Source organism: Xyrauchen texanus, unplaced genomic scaffold (assembly GCF_025860055.1).
Source record: "Xyrauchen texanus isolate HMW12.3.18 unplaced genomic scaffold, RBS_HiC_50CHRs HiC_scaffold_549, whole genome shotgun sequence".
NCBI lineage: Eukaryota > Metazoa > Chordata > Actinopteri > Cypriniformes > Catostomidae > Xyrauchen > Xyrauchen texanus.
The window spans coordinates 9984-22985 of NW_026266521.1; the positions used below are offsets into that span (position 1 = coordinate 9984).

The window sequence follows — 13002 nt, forward strand, 5'->3', positions numbered from 1 at the left end:
AAATTTGCTTTTGTTTACAGGAGCTCAGACAATAGTGATGGGTCATTCGTGAACGAGTCAGCTTGCCAGCTCTTGTAGGTGAACGTTGGTAGTCGGCTCGCATATCAGAAGAGCCGAATCTATATATAAAAATATTAAAAAATTAAGATATGAATAATTAAAAGATTTAAATGAATAGAATGAACTAATTCAAAGAATGAAATAATAAATATATATATATATATATATAGGCCTAAATGCTCAAACGCACACACATTCGTTCTGACTGTCTGTTTAGACAAACAGCCTCACCTGTTGTTCCTGTCAATCAAACACACAGTGTCAACCAATGAACATGCATGAGGGAGGGCGGAGCCAACGTATTATGTTGTTCAGATTGTATTAGTTTTGAATTGTTACATTTATATGCACTTTGTTAATATTCATTAAAAAAATTATTATTTAAATGCATATGTGAAATAGCATCAATTACATTTTTACATTTATTTCAATTTGTGGGATGCTGCAGTTTTGCAAATTGTTATTTATTTTTCTTTGATATGGTGTAATATTATATTATCAGTACCCCAACACCCTAAGGGGCACCATCTTACCCGTGGAAGGCACCAGAAAGTCCACCGGCTGCCCTTATTCGCAAGTTATACGTTCTTCAAGGACCCGAAAGCAGTTGCGGAACACAGACGATCGTTTCACGCTCATATCACGTGACCCCCCCAACCCCCCTTGGAACTCTGCGTAGGCATCAATTTGGCAAGTGGTGGCTCTGTATATTATACTGTTCAAAATGTATTCGTTTTGAATGGTTAGATTTATATGCACTTTGTTTATCTACAATACAAAGTTATACTTTAAATGAAAATGTTTAATAGCATTCTTTTTCATAGCAAACCAATGCATTTTTAAATACAATGTGATTAAGGTAGAGTATGATTTCATTTAGTATTTTAATTAGAATTGTTTTAACACTAATTATTGTCAAACTATCGCAAACTGTTTGAATGGAAAAAATAAAAAACTTATTTTTTTTAAAGAGCCGTTTGGGAGCCAAAAGAGCCGTCTCTTTTTTGTGAGCTGAGCCAAACGTGCCAGCTCACTGAAATGAGCCCGGAATGCCCATCACTATCAGACATCAGGCATTTGAGCTTGCATAGATTCCACAAATATGTGCAGTATCTGATGATACGTTATCACAAAATTATATGAGAATGTTCCAATGAGCATCTTGTTTGCTTCAATGAAAGCAAGGAAGTCTGCTCTTTTATACAGAGCATGGTCAATGTCAAAAATCTGCATATTTGATTAAATGTCTAAAAATGGAATAGTGCAGAATTTTCATTAAATGTTCAGTTTTAAGCTTAAATTTAATTTGGAATCCTAGATTTGTTATATGTTCTTTTAATACATTTATACATTTTTATTATACAAAATTGTAAAATAAATGTATATTTACATTTACATTTTTCAGAACCCCTTAAACTCTGTATATTTTGGCTGTCACCTGCAATATTTCAGAACTAAATTTAAAAGGTCACCACACAAATAGAGTGGACTAATTACAAATATCTGTATATATTGGTCTAATTTTACAGAACCCCCAAAAGAAGAAAGCAGCCAAAAGACAATTTGCTATGCTGGCCAGTTCATAGCAAATTCACCACTGATCATTTTCACATTCAAATGAGTTTTGTGGCAAACTTGCAGCAAATTGTCTATTGTTGCCAAAGGTTTGCTGCAGGTTCACTACTACCAGTGAAGAGCTGCAAACTTCTGGCAAACAACTGCAGCGAATCACAAGATCCGCATGTGAAAATAATGAGTGGGACATTACGGCAAGTTTGCCATGAACTTTCCATTTTTGTAAGGGGGAATAATGGACTGAACAGAGCACATAGCTCAGAGAAATTTCAGTTACACTTACTAAGGATTATTTAGTAAGTACAATAGTACAAAGTACTTATTAGAATACGTTGTGACCCTACGTGTATGGCTATGTGACCCCATTTGGTAAATAAACCAAATTTTAGTTCAAGAAAAGCTACAGTATACAGATCTGAAATGCAGGTGGTGCTTTAACGCAGCTGAGTGCACTATGTGCTCATTCGTGGGCACTCAGTCTATTTTGCGAGCCCACATACTTCCCACAATGCTTCGTAGAATATCTAGGCCTCTGGACAAGAAGCTTATCTATATCTCAGTGGGTCTGCAGAGTGTAAGGGGTTAACGGGGATATTTCTGAAATCTTACATTTCTTAAACCTGACATTCCACCACATCTTGAGGTGTCTTTGAGGGCTGATATATTAACATGGGTTTCCAAACTATGTATTTTGTGTATAAAGACAAGTGTCTGTTATTGTGTTAAAAAAAGGGGTGGGGTCAATGGTTGGGGTCTGGTGGTGTGTCTGCCCTCTGTCATAGAGCGTTCTCAGGAAGTTCACTGCTGTCACGTGGGCACTGGGTTTTTCTGGAAAGAACAGACTAAAACAATAGTTCCACTGAAACTGTTTGCAAGGCAACGGATTTCCTGCCTTGTAGTTGTAATAAGGATTGCCATACAGAGATTGTATATAAGCATGAGAGTGTATGTGTGTGAGAGAGTGAGATATTGAAATGTATACAAGGATAGTCCTGAGTGACTAAATAGACAAACACAACATTCTATCTTATCACTTAGCCTGACCATAAACAGTCTCTGAACACAGGATAGCGTAGGTGGCAAAAATAAGTGGAGAGGGAGGAAGAGAGCTCTACTTCTCAATGTTAGAGTCCATGTTCTGCACAAACACAATGGCAGGGGTCACACCCCCACTTGTGTTGGCTTAATTAAGCTGGGCTGCTGAGTAAAATAATGCACAAGAGGAGAAAAAAAATATATATATATAACAATATACAGTGTGACTATGATATGCAATTCAGAAGACGATAAAAATAGTTCACTAAAAAATTATCATTGCGTCATCAATTATGTACAATCATGTTGTTGCAATCAACATGAAAAACATAAAGTGAACTTTTCAAAGAATTTACTAGCTGCTCTTTTCCATATAATAAAAGCAAATGAGGACTGGGGCCATGTCCACAATTATAAGTTTTGCATCTTTTTCTCAACGTTTTAGCCTTCCATCCACAATGAGAAGGCATTTTTGTCCAGTGAAACTGAGCTTTTCGAAAATGCTCTCACAAATGGGTAAATTTGAACATACCGTCTTTGTGTTGTACTGTTGACAGGGAAAACTGTGATTTCGGAAAACTATGACCTATCTGATGTCATGTGATGAAGACATGTGATCCATTTAACCCAAAACAATCAAGATGGTGGACCATATTGTAGTGCCATTATTGTGCCTGTTATTTACTTTGAAAGTATTATTAAAGATAAATGTTACTTTTAGCAACCTTCAAATTGCATAGCCTGGGGCTGTTGAAGCCATTTGATAGTGTTGAACATAGCAAATTGTATATTGTTATTCACTGATAATCTTTACAATTTATAATAATAATCAGATAATTCCTCCGCCAAATGTCTTAAAATGGACAACAAAAATTGTATGTATTACAAAAATGGCCAGTCACCACTATGATTTCTCTCTTTTCTCTATGTGTTTCAATAGTAGGCATATTTTTCATTAGAGCAACAGCAGCTGGAAAGATTTCAGGGAATAATGACTAAACTTACGAAACTACAATATGGCTTCAGAAGACCTGGAATAATGTGCACAAATCAAATGGACCATTGTAATAATAATTTTATGGTGCATTTGTTGTCATTTTGGAGCCTGACATCACCCATTCACTTTCATTAATGGTAAAGAGTGGCAAATCTTCAAAAGTTCCAGTTTTGGGTTTCACAAAAGTCATATGATGTTGGAATGACAACAGGGTGAGTGAAAGGTCACAGAATTTTATTTTTGGGTGAACTAATCCTTTTGAAATGAATGAACTAGTTTTTAAAAGAGTTTTGCCCTGAAACTTGGACTAAACACTGTATAAATAAAGAGTTTAGGACAAAGAACTCAGATAACCCTTTCAGAGAAGCCACAAAAACCTGGACATAACAAAATAACTACCAAACCATACAAACCACAACCCTCCACCCCCTTCCGCACATGGCAGAAGGAGATGTTATCATATTCCCACATTAGCTCAGTAGGCAAAGTCATCGAGCGTCTCATGCAGCTGCCAACTATGTGGTGGGCACTCAACGACTGGTAGAGTTAAGCTGTTGGTCTGCGTGAGTATTTTCTCAACCTCTGATTATCAAGTACAATAAATACCCCAAATGCATCAATCCCATGATTTTCAACCACTGTCTACCATAGTAAATGCAGAACAGTAAATGTTCTTTTCGTACAGGCTGTGCTAACCTTCTATTGAACAGAAGCTCTAAACAATGGAAAGTGTCTAATTTAAACCTGAAAAAAGAAAGAAATTTGGGATTTTGAAAAACAAAACAAATATTACGATGTAAATATAATAAGAAATATTTAACATTCTCAAATAATCATAACATGGATCATCTGTTTTGTGCAAAAGCTGTGGAGTCCATGTCAGCTTGAATGCATGCTCTCATTAAAGCAAAAACTGACATTTCAAATGGCCTACTAAGAAATTCATGCTTATTTTTCAAAGCATTGTTTTTTTTTTCACTCTGATTATATAATTTGTAAAATAAATGCATTAAATTAGAAAAATGCCAAAATACAACCATTTTCACTATTGGACTTTTGAACCCCACTGTAGGGATGATCACACTTCGGGGTCCATCTTTGCATGCAATGTTTTGTTGCCAGGCAGTTTTAAGGGTTAAGTAACAATACTAAACATGAAGGCTGTGTTTTGCTTTATCTCCCTCTTCACCTGCTCCAGATTGTTGTATTTTATTTTCCAAGGAAATGGTTATGAATGAAAAGCCACATGCCTTTACAATCAGCCCGCTTTATACATTTTTCATGCACTACAATTCAAAATTAGACAGGTTTATGAATAGATGAATGAGAAAATGTATTAATATTTTAGTTGCTTCAAAATTCACAGTTATGAACAAACATACATCCGAAACATCTCTGCCTTTGTACCGATGGCATGTGTTATGAAACACTAAAAAACTGAATGAGAGTGAGGTAAGATTAGTGCAGGAGTGCTAGAGGAGATGCTCAACAAGATGAAGAAACAGATTTCCAAAACTGTTTTAGATTAGATTTTTTGTCTTCTAATGGCTTATCAAATCTGCTATTGAACAAAACTATTGGAATTGAGGAATTCTGCTATTCTTGTTATTCTACTTCTTCTTTAAAAAAAAAAAAAAAAAAAAGCCTTGGAAATATATACAATGCAAAAACAAATGCACAATTCAAGGGAAAAAAGTGAATCATCAATTGAAGAAAATGTCAATGGTGCCCATGCAAAACTCACCACCACAATGCTTGGATGTTTTGTTTGGTTGCTAGGTGGTTCCACACTGGCCCAAATCAAAAGAGTCCATCCCAAGTCTCTCATGCTCTGGTCATTTGATATAGCTCTGGTCCATCTTTCAAAGTACTCTAAGTCAAAGAGAAATCTGTAAGCCTGATAGCTTTGAAAAATAATAGCACACCTTTCCTCAACAAGCCACTCTTTTTGAGATTTAGAAACTAATACCTCGCCCTAAGTATAAGCAATATTAAGGTTAACATCAGTAAAAAATAGGTACAGAGGTGCTTTCTGGAATACTGTGTCATGATTCTTAAAAGAGCCTATTTTCTTATACAAAAAAAACTATGACCCCCATAGGGCTACCTGTCCTGTGCACTCTTTCACTCTGTCCAGCCAGCGCCAGAGCTGTGATTTACTTTGACTCTGAGGCAGGAGATGGCCATTATGATGGCGGTGGATCCCCGACAATGGGCTCGGATATTACAGGATAACTCTGTGACCTTTGACCAGCCCTCCATTAGGACCCTAGTGATTTCTGACCATGGGCTCGAGGGCAATGAACTACAGAACACTAATTACAGGCACACAGTGACAGGCCTGGGACCACAATGGGCTTTTATGAGGGATTAGACAGAATGGTATTAACAGAGGGAAGGGCACAGCAGGGAAGGGGAGATGACCAGGCAGCTGTTCCTCAATCTGATATTGTCTGAAGCTCTGTGCAACATGTACATGTACAGTAACTCTTAAGAAAATCAAATGGAGAGATAATATTGTGATTATATCAAATTATCAGTTTTTAGTTAGGATTTAAAATAAAGAAAGATAAAATAATTAACAGTGGTTTATGAAACAGTGCAATACACTTCTAGAAATATATATATATATATCAGAGTGACTCTATGAACATGTTTCTCTTTTGTTTTTTGTCTGTGAATTAAAATACATGACAATAATTAAACAAGGATCATCAGCTCTGTAAATAAAGATTTTTTTAAGAATGCAATTAACATTTAATAACAATAAACAACAGACAATTAACATAATCCTTTTGGATGTATTTACTGATAAGGCATAACCAAGAAGAGAGCTGCATTTGGATGTCATAAAAGGATGACCAGATCTAGTAAAACAAAATGTTCCCATTTTACTACAGGTTATACATAGCTGTATTTAGATTATAAAGCAAACACACCCTTTAACAAAAATAAAATATATGAACCCGATTAACACATGTATGTTTGTATGAATCCAGCAATGTGTTCAGTTTTCACAGCTTCAGCATGTAGTGAATGGCAATTATTCCTGCACCATCTCTGAGGTGGTGCAGGTCATCGACGGGGGGACCACTGCTGAGATGACTGGGCGGGCAGAGGCAGAAGTTACTGCAACTAAGACAGGCCTTATGTCAAAGAAAACACCTTGCATAGCCTGTGGATATCTGATATTAGCCCAACAGTCATATTAAATATTATAATATATACAATGACGTATAAATAATTGCTTTTTCCATGGGTGTAAGAGTGAAGTGGTGGGTGGGTATTGTCCATGGTTCACCCTCAACTGGGTGGCTCAGACATTTAAGTATATCATTAGTGATATCAAACATCATGAAAATAAAGAAAGTGTATATTTGTGTTACTGTCATGAACTATAAATAGATCAATTCTCTACACTGCATCAGTGTCATGGTAGAACTGTAAAGTACAGTTTATGTTAGGTACAGCAGGGGATCTAACAATTGCAATCTTGCCTAGGGTGCTAAAATGGTCAGAAACAGCCCTGTTTGGAACAACATAAAGGCCCGGGTATACTTCCGCCTTGGACGCATGTGCACTACAACTGCTTTGTGACACTCTTTTAGTATGGTCAATGGCCAGCGCATGCGCAGACGACGCACAGCTGAGGACCGTTTTCAAGAGTCAAGAAAATCTAGTTAGCGCACTGTGCTGATGACGCAAACTGCTTCACACATACTGTGCGAACACGCAATTTTCATTTTGGTAAACTTTCTCTTTAAATTGAATGGTATTGTCTGGATTGCCTGCACACATGAGGTTTAAAACATTTACTGTACTTAAAATGGTAACAATTTGTACCCGTAAGAAAGGTGACGCAAGAACAAAAGGAAAGGAGCTAAAAATGGAAAGAGTCAGGTAGAGGTTGTGTAAAAGAACCGGTTTCTCGGTACAAGCTGCCATTTTTACATTTGGTGGGTTGTGCTCCCCAAACAAGTTTCTATCAAGTACAAATTATTCCTCTCTGTTATAACTCTGGACATCCCCTCCTGCCTCCATCAGTTATGCAGACAACTGTAGTGATCAGAAAGAGGATGCAAGATGCTTGAATCTGGTCGTGACCTTTAACTTACCATGAAAACCTCATCTGACCTTTGAACAGAACTATGAATAATTATAGGATCAAAAATAATAAAAATTCCAATAGAACTAACAGTAAATATTACATAACCCATTTATATTGTATACATGCTAGCAAACTATCAGTGATCATTTGTATAATTCACTAGCCTTAAATGAATATTCCGAGTTCAATACAAGTTCAGCTCAACCGGCAGCATTGTCAGCACAATGTTGATTACCATAAAAATGATAAAAGAGCAATAATCTGGGTTACAGTGAGGCACTTACAAAGGAAGTCAATGGGGCCAATCCGTAAACATTACAATACTCAATGTTTCAAAAGTATATTCACAAAATGTAAACAATATATGTGTTAACAAGATTTCAGTGTGATAAAATCACTTACCAACCTTTTCTGTGTAAAGTTTGTTGCCATGACGAAGTAACGCTGATTTAAACAAATTTACAGCTCAAATAAAATGATTTTTTACAGAAGAATTCATGTAAGTGTTTTTATAAAATTATAAGCTTCACATTTCTGTGTTTAAACCCTCCAAAAAATTGGCCCCATTCACTTCCATAGTAAGTGCCTCAATGTAACATCGATTTTTGCCTTTTCTTTTTCTTTTTCTTTTTTTTAAAGAAAAGGTAAAAACAAGTCAAGACACATTTTTGTGGTAATCAACATTATAACTTAAATGCTGTTGACTGCACTTAACTTGTATTGAACCCAGAACATTCCTTTAAAAATACCCATGAGGTATATATATAATTATGCTGTAATCATTTATATTATTAATGATCATAGTTATACAGAGTATATGATTGACTTTGATAGGTCCTTGACTACAGAATTCTGAGGATACAAGATCTTTTATCTTCTCAACATGTTACTGATACCAAGAAATGTACCAAATTGTATTTGTATACCGAATTAGCATGTAGAATAATATTATAATGAATGAAATTATTAATTATAATATCTGGTGGAAACATCTGAATGAGAAAGGTGGGGGTTGATTAAAGACTAGTGCGAGTGGTCGCTTCAAGACCACAAGGTGATAGATGTTAGGACCTCAGGACGGTGGTTATTAAAGGTCACAGAAGTGGCCGTTTCAATATCACAGGGTGATCAACCTTCGACCTCTAGGGCACCTGTTCAGTGTTTCCAATGAAGGGGCACCCTTTATGTCTCACTGTGTATTTTCTTGTTTTTAAGTGATTTTAAAATGAACCTATGTTGTTTTGTTTTCGTTTGTTTTGCATTTCCATGTAATATAAAGTTTATATTCAAACTAAAAGTAGGACAACATTTATAGTTTTATTTTTCATTATGAAAGAAAAACATAACAAACAGAAAGAAACAGGAGAAATTAATTCATGTTGATGGACTTTAAAGAAATGTCTTTTAGAGAAAGGATATATGACTAAGGATTACTTTAAAGTAAAGCTAACATTTATAAGCACTATGTGATAAAGTCCATATTTTGAATTCAGAAGGGCTCAATAATGTCATGTTTATGTGCTCTAGAACTTGAGCTGTCGCAACAAAGTGAAATGTGTCAGAGACCGTCTATAAATCCCGCTCTTCACTAAAAACAATGTTGTCCATATACATTACATTGCAGGAACGCTACGATTTTTTTGTTGTTCGTGTCATCCCTAAATAATAATAAATAAAAATCAGACATGACTATGTACTGTATTCTCATACTTTGATGTAATATAGGTAACTGTAAGCAAAAGAACACAAAAGCATACAGTCCCATCAAGCGTCCAACTCCTTATTACATGTAAATAAACATGCAATTACATCTAAAGACACGTTTAAGACGCGTGAATTTTGAGTGAAAATATATTTCACCCTTCAGTTGACATTTCGATTAGTTTGCTGTTGCGTGTTAAACCATGGCGTTTTACTGAAATGTATGTAGTTTTGAGAGGATCTCTAGGGAATGTCACGGAGACGGCCAATGGACATCGTGGCATGCTGTCTCTCCACGATAAGATACTCCCCCTTTCAAACCCATTGGCTGACAGAAAAATCACTAGAGCAAATGCACTTTGCCACAAAACAGCAGACTACTGCTCTGTTTCTTTCCCGCCATAAAAGAGCGTTTCCGAACATATGTAAACAGCCGCCATTTATGTCGAAACACTCCAAACTATTAATTGCGTCTTGTGAAACTCAAATGTGAAATTGCACAACTCTCATACATACGGCAACAAAAAAGCGTTTGCCGTTTCTACATAAAAGGCGGTCAAACGAGAAGAGACATTTATTTTAACTTATGAAAGTAACACATTATGCTTTACTCGGCTTCTTTTTATCCCGCCACTGCCCCGGTCTAAAACAGCCAAGCGGGTAACCAGATATTCAAAAACAATACGTAATCCCACAATGCACCGCTTCTTCGACTTACAGCATTACCTCATCCCATCAGCCACCGCGAGAAGAAGAATCTTCTGGGTGGTCGTCTAGGCAACGCGCCTTATCTAAAATTATGGAACGCCCATTAAATCGCCTCCAGCCAATAAGGGGCCGAGTGCATGACATCATTGCTATTTTTAGTGGGGCAGCGGTAGCAGATAAGCTTTGCCTCCACGCTGGAGAAGCCCAGAGTATACAGATCTCGCCACAGAGGAACATAAAGGCTCAAGCCTGGTAGAGATATATATATATATACATATATATGTATATTTATATATAAAAAGCACAACTTACCGGCTCTGTTTATCTACTGACATCTTTAAACAGCACAGCGACGGCAGTGGAAGAGCTTTGTATCGAGCTTCGGACACTGGCAATAACTTTACGCAGTAAGTTTCTCACGGGACGGGGAGTTTGCGAACTTCTCGCGCAACAGAGATATAGAGCGACTGAAACGTTTCGTTTTCCTTTCTATGTCTACCAAGATGGAAACTACTTTCTATGATGACTCTCTAAACAGCGCTTTCGCTCAGCATGACGGCGCTACTTTTGGATACAACCACAAAGCTCTGAAACACAACATGACGCTGAATCTGACCAACCCAGCCGGCAACCTGAAGCCCCACCTGAGGGCCAAAGCCAGCGACATCCTCACCTCTCCGGACGTGGGACTGCTCAAGCTGGCTTCGCCGGAGCTGGAGAGGCTCATTATCCAGTCCAGTAACGGGCTGATCACCACAACGCCGACTCCGACTCAGTTTCTGTGTCCCAAGAACGTGACAGACGAGCAGGAGGGCTTCGCGGAGGGCTTTGTGAGGGCACTGGCCGAACTGCATCACCAACACATGCCAAACGTCACCTCTGCCCCCCAAACGACCATCAACAACAGCATGGCACCCGTCTCATCCCTGGCAGGTGGCGCGGTGTACAGCACAGCCGTGCGCTCCGATCCGCCGGTGTATGCAGATCTGAACACTTTCAATCCCGCCATCAGCAGCGCGCCGCCGGCGGCTCCGAGTTTCAGCGCAGCCAACCCCGCCATGAGCTACACAACCGCGCCGCCACAGCACCCCCTGAGCACGCAACTGCCCGTCCAGCACCCGAGACTCCAGGCGCTGAAAGAGGAGCCCCAGACCGTGCCTGAGATGCCCGGCGAGACTCCCCCACTCTCTCCCATTGACATGGAGAATCAGGAGCGGATTAAAGCCGAGAGAAAGCGCATGAGGAACCGGATCGCCGCCTCCAAATGCCGGAAGAGGAAACTTGAAAGGATCTCCCGGCTGGAGGACAAAGTCAAGAACCTGAAGTCGCAGAACTCGGACCTGGCGTCCACCGCCAACATGCTGCGCGAACAAGTGGCACAGCTCAAGCAGAAAGTCATGAACCACGTCAACAGCGGCTGCCAACTGATGTTGACGCAACAGCTGCAGACCTTCTGAGGAGAACGACGGGACATTTGAGTTCACTTAAATAGACGCAAAGGACAAAGTTCACGGGCTAAATGTCTGCGAGCCGGCCGGGTCAAACATGACTGCTGGCAAAAGCCCACTGGGACCGTCCGGGACTGACTGGCCGAGTGCTTTGCGCTCTGGCGTGTAAAAGGATGTTCTGACTGGACTTTTGAGGAGTTCAAAACTTCACAAACTCGGGGCAATAGCGACAGAGATCTTGAGAGACTCACTCTGTTACATTAGAAAAGAGAATTCGACCAGGTTGTGCATGGACCTATAACCTTAAAAGGAGCTCTCAGTATTATAGGACAAAAACGAGGGGGACACGACTACAGTAAAATATAAATGTCTGGCGCACCAAGCAGGAAGTCGTGTCCTCTAAACTTTTGATAAAAGCTGCCTGACTTCTGAATTGCATAATACTTTTTTGTTCTTAAACTGAATGGAACTGACTTTGTCTTTCAGTTAGTCAAACTTCAGCAGTTTCTTTTTCTGAAAAGTTCATTAATGAGGTTTCACTCATTGTTATTTGTACATAAGATCAACCGGGAGTACTTAAGTTTACCATTTGTATGTAAAGTACAATGTCATTTTTTATGATGGTTTTCTGTGCACTTCAGAAACGAATCAATATTTATGAACTGTAATAAAGTATGTGAAGCGAAAACAATGTCCCTGTGTTCTTGATGGTGTGTGTGTGTGTGTGTGTGTGTGTGTGTGTGTGTGTGTGTGTGTGTGTGTGTGTGTGTGCGTGTATTTATCACTTTGTGGGGACCAAATGTCCCCATAAGGATAGTAAAACCCGAAATTTTTGACCTTGTGGGGACATTTTGTCGGTCCCCATGAGGAAAACAGCTTATAAATCATACTAAATTATGTTTTTTGAAAATGTAAAAATGCAGAAAGTTTTCTGTGAGGGTTAGGTTTAGGGGTAGGGTTAGGTTTAGGGGATAGAATATAAAGTTTGTACAGTATAAAAACCATTATGTCTATGGAAAGTCCCCATAAAACATGGAAACACAACATGTGTGTGTGTGTGTGTGTGTGTGTGTCCATACTAAGGCAAACATGTAGTAGCATGTCTTGGAATATACTCCTGTTTTACAAAGTGCACTAAAAATGTAAGATTGACGCATTTCAATTTCATAATAAAATTCCATTAAATTGAACGAGTAATATGTAACAAAATCAAAAAACAAACAAAATATTTGTAATAATTAAATTTGTATTAAATGTTACACAATTCAATTTGATGGAATTTTGTTGTGAAATTGAAATGAGTACATTTGATAAAATAGGCTAACATATTTTGAGTGTTAAGTCCACATATAGACTCAGATATTATAAAA

At 38.2% G+C, this 13002-nt stretch overlaps 1 protein-coding gene across 1 annotated transcript; it reads left to right on the top strand.

The window, feature by feature from the left end:
* The first annotated feature begins 10369 nt into the window (after nucleotides 1-10369).
* LOC127642325 (transcription factor Jun-like) lies at nucleotides 10370-12349 on the top strand. Its single transcript, XM_052124928.1, has one exon. It carries the CDS (start codon nucleotides 10676-10678, stop codon nucleotides 11639-11641), a length of 966 nt encoding a protein of 321 aa, XP_051980888.1. The 5' UTR covers nucleotides 10370-10675; the 3' UTR covers nucleotides 11642-12349.
* Nucleotides 12350-13002: the final 653 nt, after the last annotated feature.